At 42.4% G+C, this 8,662-nt stretch overlaps 1 protein-coding gene across 2 annotated transcripts in view; it reads right to left on the bottom strand.

Annotated features, from left to right (window-relative positions):
- Nucleotides 1–5,099: 5,099 nt before the first annotated feature.
- si (sucrase-isomaltase) overlaps nt 5,100–8,662 on the bottom strand; it is a 110,406-nt gene continuing 106,843 nt past the window's right edge. For both annotated transcript variants that reach the window (XM_064975291.1, XM_064975290.1), the window contains exon 48: nt 5,100–6,225. In XM_064975291.1, the coding sequence (XP_064831363.1) occupies nt 6,148–6,225 (78 nt within the window). In that variant the 3' untranslated portion in view covers nt 5,100–6,147. The remainder of the gene's footprint in view (nt 6,226–8,662) is intronic.

Below are 8,662 nucleotides of genomic sequence, written 5' to 3'. Positions count from 1 at the left end.
AAGAAATGGCATCCTTTATACCGAATGGCAACCAGAGGTATTCAAACAAAACAACTCCAGCCTGATGCCGAGTTAACCCAAGGTTGGGTACCATGCTGAAACTGTAAACGGACAGACCACAGATCTCTGTTGGGAAAATGAAAGGATTTCATTGTATGTGCAACACACATGAGGAGTACATCTGGTTAAAGATCTATAAAACATTAAAATCAGGATTTAGACAAAGATAATATTTTGGAAGGATGAAAGACTGATAAAGGATTGGGCTGTCCTGCTAGAGTAGATACAGCGAGTAGCCCAGGCTATGAACCTACAGGGGATTCTCATTTGGGCAGAAGTCTTTCCTCCTCAACTCCTTCCTCCTCCTCTCTTCCGTGACCCGGAAACTGTTAAGTGGTCCAGTGCTCGAGGAGAGTTTAATTTGTTAGAAGGTCGAACACTGACTCTGACGAAATCCTCCTCAGGTTCTCCTAATGTTAGTCATTCTCCTCAGGTTCTCCTAATGTTAGTCATTCTCCTCAGGTTCTCCTAATGTTAGTCATTCTCCTCAGGTTCCCCTAATGTTAGTCATTAACCAGCTTATCTAACATTCTCCTCAGGTTCCCCTAATGTTAGTCATTCTCCTCAGGTTCCCCTAATGTTAGTCATTCCCCTCAGGTTCCCCTAATGTTAGTCATTCTCCTCAGGTTCCCCTAATGTTAGTCATTAACCAGCTTATCTAACATTCTCCTCAGGTTCCCCTAATGTTAGTCATTCTCCTCAGGTTCCCCTAATGTTGGTCATTCTCCTCAGGTTCTACTAATGTTAGTCATTCTCCTCAGGTTCCCCTAATGTTAGTCATTAACCAGCTTATCTAACATTCTCCTCAGGTTCCGCTAATGTTAGTCATTCTCCTCAGGTTCTCCGAATGTTAGTCATTAACCAGCTTATCTAACATTCTCCACAGGTTCCCCTAATGTTAGTCATCCTCCTCAGGTTCTCCTAATGTTAGTCATTAACCAGCTTATCTAACATTCTCCTCAGGTTCTACTAATGTTGGTCATTCTCCTCAGGTTCCCCTAATGTTAGTCATTCCCCTCAGGTTCCCCTAATGTTAGTCATTCTCCTCAGGTTCCCCTAATGTTAGTCATTAATCAGCTTATCTAACATTCTCCTCAGGTTCCCCTAATGTTAGTCATTCTCATCAGGTTCCCCTAATGTTAGTCATTCTCCTCAGGTTCCCCTAATGTTGGTCATTCTCCTCAGGTTCCCCTAATGTTAGTCATTCTCCTCAGGTTCCCCTAATGTTAGTCATTCTCCTCAGGTTCCCCTAATGTTAGTCATTAACCAGCTGATCTAACATTCTCCTCAGGTTCTCCTAATGTTGGTCATTCTCCTCAGGTTCCCCTAATGTTAGTCATTCTCCTCAGGTTCCCCTAATGTTAGTCATTCTCCTCAGGTTCTCCTAATGTTAGTCATTAACCAGCTTATCTAACATTCTCCTCAGGTTCTACTAATGTTGGTCATTCTCCTCAGGTTCTCCTAATGTTAGTCATTCTCCTCAGGTTCCCCTAATGTTAGTCATTAACCAGCTTATCTAACATTCTCCTCAGGTTCTCCTAATGTTAGTCATTAACCAGCTTATCTAACATTGTCCTCAGGTTCTCCTAATGTTAGTCATTCTCCGCAGGTTCTCTTAATGTTAGTCATTCTCCTCAGGTTCCCCTAATGTTAGTCATTCCCCTCAGGTTCCCCTAATGTTAGTCATTCTCCTCAGGTTCCCCTAATGTTAGTCATTAACCAGCTTATCTAACATTCTCCTCAGGTTCTACTAATGTTGGTCATTCTCCTCAGGTTCTCCTAATGTTAGTCATTCTCCTCAGGTTCCCTAATGTTAGTCATTAACCAGCTTATCTAACATTGTCCTCAGGTTCTCCTAATGTTAGTCATTCTACGCAGGTTCTCTTAATGTTAGTCATTCTCCTCAGGTTCCCCTAATGTTAGTCATTCTCCTCAGGTTCCACTAATGTTAGTCATTCTCCGCAGGTTCTCTTAATGTTAGTCATTCTCCTCAGGTTCTCCTAATGTTAGTCATTCTCCTCAGGTTCTACTAATGTTAGTCATTCTCCTCAGGTTCCCCTAATGTTAGTCATCCTCCTCAGGTTCTCCTAATGTTAGTCATTAACCAGCTTATCTAACATTCTCCTCAGGTTCCCCTAATGTTAGTCATTCTCCTCAGGTTCCCCTAATGTTAGTCATTCTCCTCAGGTTCCACTAATGTTAGTCATTCTCCTCAGGTTCCCCTAATGTTAATCATTCTCCTCAGGTTCTCCTAATGTTAGTCATTAACCAGCTTATCTAACATTCTCCTCAGGTTCTCCTAATGTTAGTCATTCTCCTCAGGTTCCCCTAATGTTAGTCATTAACCAGCTTATCTAACATTCTCCTCAGGTTCTCCTAATGTTAGTCATTCTCCTCAGGTTCTCCTAATGTTAGTCATTCTCCTCAGGTTCCCCTAATGTTAGTCATTCTCCTCAGGTTCTCCTAATGTTAGTCATTCTACTCAGGTTCTACTAATGTTAGTCATTCTCCTCAGGTTCTCCTAATGTTAGTCATTCTCCTCAGGTTCCCCTAATGTTAGTCATTCTCCTCAGGTTCCCCTAATGTTAGTCATTCTCCTCAGGTTCTCCTAATGTTAGTCATTCTACTCAGGTTCTACTAATGTTAGTCATTCTCCTCAGGTTCTCCTAATGTTAGTCATTCTCCTCAGGTTCCCCTAATGTTAGTCATTCTCCTCAGGTTCCCCTAATGTTAGTCATTCTCCTCAGGTTCCCCTAATGTTAGTCATTAACCAGCTTATCTAACATTCTCCTCAGGTTCCCCTAATGTTAGTCATTCTCCTCAGGTTCCCCTAATGTTAGTCATTCTCCTGTCACGACTTCTGCCGAAGTCGTTGCCTCTCCTTGTTCGGGCGGTGCTCGGTGTTCGACGTCACCGGTCTTCTAGCCATCATTGATCCATTTTTCATTTTCCATTGGTTTTGTCTTGTCTTCCCACACACCTGTTTTCAATTCCATTCATTACCAGCACCCCACAACACGGCTGGTGTAATAACTCAAACCCCCAAGTCTGAGTGATAGGAGGATATACAGTGCATGATGTTATGCCTGGATGTGTTTCTGTTTGGCCATGTGTTTCCGTACATATCTTACTGTCTGCTTGTTCAACTATGTCTACGTTTTGTATGTTAGTGTACGAAGGAGAGAGAGTGAGAGAGATCGAGGGAAAGAGGGAGAGAGGTAGAGAGAGAAGAGAGGAAAGAGGGATAGAGTTAGAGAAAGGGAGAGATAGATAGAGTGGGCAGAGAGAGGGGGAGAGAGGGAGAAAAAGGGAGGGAGAGAGAGAGGGAGAGAGAGGGACAGGAGAGAGAAAAGAGAGAAAGAGAGAGAGAGAGAGGGAGGGAGAGGGAGGGAGAGAGGGACAGAGAGAGAGAGAGAGGGATGGAGAGGGACAGGAGAGATACAGGAGAGAGAAGAGAGAGAGAAGGGAGAGAGAGAGAAGGACATGGACAGGGACAGGAGAGAGAGAAGAGAGAGATGAAGAGAGAGAGAGAGAGAGAGAGAGGAGAGCACGAACACAGTACATAGCAGTGGATGAGACCACAGCACTCAGTCACGTCAAAGCTTTGATGGCGTCACAGTGTTTTCATTCTACCTTTCATCCTTTTTCTTCCCCTCATTTTCCCCTCCATCTGCGACACACTTGTGTCACTCCGTCATCACAATAACAAAGACATATTCTTCCTTCAGATCAAACACCTGACGGGAACGTTTCACAGGAAGCATAGTGACTCATCTCACATTGGATCTATGTGGTTGAAAAAAGAACTTGAAAACCTGGAAGAACATTGTCCTACTTTAAGTTGAAATATACAGGAAATAGGTGATCTCTGGTGAAGAATAAGCAGTATCGTTGAGCAGAGAAAAAACTTCACATTTTAATTTAAAGCATAGTCAGAGGTGTCCCTTCTGTTCAATATGAATGGCGTTAAAGAGAGATGGTGCACAGGCAATATGTTTGTGTGTGTGTGTGTGTGTGTGTGTGTGTGTGTGTGTGTGTGTGTGTGTGTGTGTGTGTGTGTGTGTGTGCAGACAACCAGGCCAGTCTAAGCAGTGTTCCCAAAACACTGGGCGGTGCATGGTGTTCCAGACAGTGTTGCTAATTGAATAGGTGTTCTGACTGTGCTCTTCCTCCTGCAATAAACCCAAGTCATTATCCTCCTAGACAGACACACACCACACGCCATCTGTACACACGCAAGCACACGTATATATACACACACACACCATTAGAATATTCCAACAAAGTCTCACAGTCTTATTGCAGAATTAGACGTCTATTCACGTTTATACAAGTGTCAAATTTTGAAGTTGCTCCAAACATCAAATTTTGAAGTTGCTCCAAACATCACATTTTGAAGTTGCTCCTAACATCACATTTTGAAATATTTTTGACATCCTGGATTGACTCCTCCTTGCTCAGTGTCTTTCTGTTTCTCCAAACGTCAAATTTAGAAGTTGCTCCAAACGTCAAATTTAGAAATCACTCTTGAGTGATCTACCTGAAGATTCATCAGTGTCTCACAATGACAAGCTACCTTCCTGTCATCCACCCCCCCCCCCACCCCCCCCTCCCGAGGGACTGCCGATTAGAGCGGAAATCAAGTTGAGGTCCCCGTGGCTAAATTGATATCATTATGTTTACAGCAGAGAATTAATAATTGATTATTGTATCGTTAGATGGGAGTTTAATGAGGTGTGACACTCAGGTAGATGGCTCGCCGCAGGTGAGAACAATAATTAGGGTCTAATTCCATTCCTGAATACACACACACACAAACACAAAGACACTGCATCCCTTCCCTAATTAGCGTTACACTCCGTCACTCCGAAAAGTTTGCAGCCCTTAGTACCACTCCAGCAGACTGATGCTTCTCGTTCTCGTACTTCAGGGGACAAATTAAACATGGGCTGGATCTCAATAGTGTTCCTGCTTACCCTCAACTACCCTCCTTTTTAATGGTAAAATCAACACACATATTAAGTTGATAAAAAAAAACATTATTCTATTTCAGGTCAGTTTATTTGTGTTACACATGACTTACAATTAAATGAGACATTCAAACAGACAATTGCAGATTGTGAAAATGTAAATACAGTGGTGGCAAGTACTTAATTAGAAATACTTTAAAGTGTCAAGTCCTTAATTAGAAATACTTTAAAGTGCTACTTAACTTGTTATTTTTTTTGGTGTGGGGGGGGTATCTATACTTCACTATTTCTATTTCTGACAACTTGTATTTTCACTGTACTTTTCATGTACTTTTTACTCCAAACATTTTCCCTGACACCCAAAAGTACTCGTTACATTTTGAATGTCTAGCAGGACAGGAAAACGGTCCAAAATATCTAGCAGACTCACTAAACACATGTTTCATTTGTAAATTATGTTGGAGTGTTTGAGTGTTTGAGTGTTTGAGTGTTTGAGTGTTGGAGTGTTGGAGTGTTGGAGTGTTTGAGTGTTTAAGTGTTGGAGTGTTTGAGTGTTGGAGTGTTGGAGTGTTTGAGTGTTTGAGTGTTGGAGTGTTTGAGTGTTTAAGTGTTGGAGTGTTTGAGTGTTGGAGTGTTGGAGTGTTGGAGTGTTTGAGTGTTTAAGTGTTGGAGTGTTGGAGTGTTTGAGTGTTGGAGTGTTTGAGTGTTGGAGTGTTTGAGTGTTTGAGTGTTGGAGTGTTGGAGTGTTTGAGTGTTTGAGTGTTGGAGTGTTTGAGTGTTGGAGTGTTTGAGTGTGCCCCTGGCAATCCGTTTAAAAAAAAATCTAATAATAACAAATGGTGCCGGTTGGTTTGCATTAAGGAATTTAAAATAATTTATACTTTTACTATTGATATTTAAATATATTTTAGCAATTGCATTTACTTTTCAAACTTAAGTATATATAAAAAAAATAATTGTAAACCTTTATTCAAATAGTATTTTACTGAGTGGCTTTCATTTTAACTTTTTTTTATTAAGGTATCTATACTTTTATTCAAGTATGACAATTGGGTACTTTTTCCACCACTGTTTAAACAACACATTGTATGGCAGTGCAGTGTTTAGGTGAACGTGATTAGGTGTTTGTTTTCCATATGAGCGTGAAGCCCTGGTCCACGCGGAATGATAGATCAGTGGCATCAGCAATCAGCACCTGGAGGAAAACACATCATCAGTCCAAACACACCTCTCAGAATGACACTGATGATCACATACAATGCATGACTGGTTGGGTATACACACACACACACACACACACACACACACACACACACACACACACACACACACACACACACACACACACACACACACACACACACACACACACACACACACAGCATGTAAACACACACACACATCCACACACACACACACACACACACACACACACACACACACACACACACACACACACACACACACACACACACACACACACACACACACACACACACACACACACACACACACACACACACACACACACAGCATGTAAACACACACACACACACACACACACACACACACACACACACACACACACACACACACACACACACACACACACACACAGCATGTAAACACACACACACACACACACACAGCATGTAAACACACACACACACACACAGCATGTAAACACACACACACACACAAACACACACACACAAACACACACACACACAAACACACACACACACACACACAGCATGTAAACACACACACACACACACACACAAACACACACACACATACACACATACACACAGCATGTAAACACACACACACACAAACACACACACACACACACACAAACACACACACACAGCATGTAAAACACACACACACACACACACACACACACACACACACACACACACACACACACACACACACACACACACACACACACACACACACACACACACACACACAGAGAGAGAGAGACATAGCATGTAAACACACACACACACATACACACAAAAACACATAATGTAAACACACGGACATAGCATGTACACACACGCACACACTTACACACACACAAACGGCACGTAAACACAAGGCCAAAAACCCGGAGTCTCCTCTTCACTGTTGACGCTGAGACTGGTGTTTTGTGGGTAATATTTAATGAAGCTGCCAGTTGAGGACTTGTGAGGCGTCTGTTTCTCAAACTAGACACTCTAATGTACTTGTCCTCTTGCTTAGTTGTGCACCGGGGCCTCCCACTCCGTTTTATATTCTGATTAGAGCCCGTTTTGGCTGATTGGCCAGTTTTGTTTCTATTGATTTTCCCATGATGTCAAGCAAAGAGGCACTGCGTTTGAAGGTAGGCCTTGAAATACATCCACAGGTACACCTCCAATTGACTCAAATGATGTCAGTTCGACAATCAGAAGCTTCTAAAGCCATGACATAATATTCTGGAATTTTCCAAGCTGTTTAAAGGCACAGTCAACTTAGTGTATTTAAGCTTCTGACCCACTGGAATTGTGATACAGTGAATTACAAGTTAAATCATCTGCCTGTAAACAATTGTTGGAAAAATGAGTGGTGTCATGCACAAAGTACAAAGTCCTAACCGACTTTCCAAAACTATAGTTTGATAAAAAGGAATTTGTGGAGTGGTTGAAAAACCAGTTTTAATGTCTCCAACCTAAGTCTATGTAAACCTCCGACCTCAACTATACTTAGGAGTGTGTGTGTGTGTGTGTGTGTGTGTGTGTGTGTGTGTGTGTGTGTGTGTGTGTGTGTGTGTGTGTGTGTGTGTGTGTGTGTGTGTGTGTGTGTGTGTTTGTGCTTTGTGTATGTATGTATGTATGTATGTATGTATGTATGTATGTATGTGTGTGTGTGTGTGTGTGCTTTGTGTATGTATGTATGTATGTATGTATGTATGTATGTGTGTGTGTGTGTGTGTGTGTGTGTGTGTGTGTGTGTGTGTGTGTGTGTGCGTGCGTGCGTGCGTGCGTGCGTGCGTGCGTGCGTGTGTGTGTGTGTGTGTGTGGCAGCAGCCAGACACTAACATGGTGAACGAGACATGGACCAGCCTGCTATTTGAACGTGTTATCCAGTGTGAAAAAAACTGAAGGAGATGTATGGATGGGCTGCTGCTAGAATACCATGTATTAAAAAAATTGACAACTGCATCCCCGTGTCTTTCCCTCCACCACCTGGGATTCATCTCAGTTTCCTATGTTCCCTCTCCAATGATTATTGATGGAGTGTGTTGCTATCGGTTACACGGCGTTGATAGTCAGAGTAAATACAGATGAAGACACTTCATCACAGGGTAAATGAGGATGCAGACAAAATGTAATCTTGCAAATGTGTCCTCTCACCATCCGTTACTCCTGCCTTTCTATTGCCATCCATCTCCTCCGCTGTTGATTAGTATGGTCTTCCTGTACTCTCTCTGTGTAACTTCCTCTGGCTGCTCTTCCTGCTCGTAGCTCATGTTTATGACAAAGGAACCACAAGGTGACCTCCCTGATTACAGCTATTAGATAATGAGTCATGGCAGACATCTTGTTCTGGCAGATCATCACCCATCCGCTGTGGGGACAATTCTAAGCCTACAGTCTAGC

Source organism: Oncorhynchus masou, chromosome 9, assembly GCF_036934945.1.
Source record: "Oncorhynchus masou masou isolate Uvic2021 chromosome 9, UVic_Omas_1.1, whole genome shotgun sequence".
NCBI lineage: Eukaryota > Metazoa > Chordata > Actinopteri > Salmoniformes > Salmonidae > Oncorhynchus > Oncorhynchus masou.
This window is presented reverse-complemented; position numbering and strand designations above follow the sequence as displayed.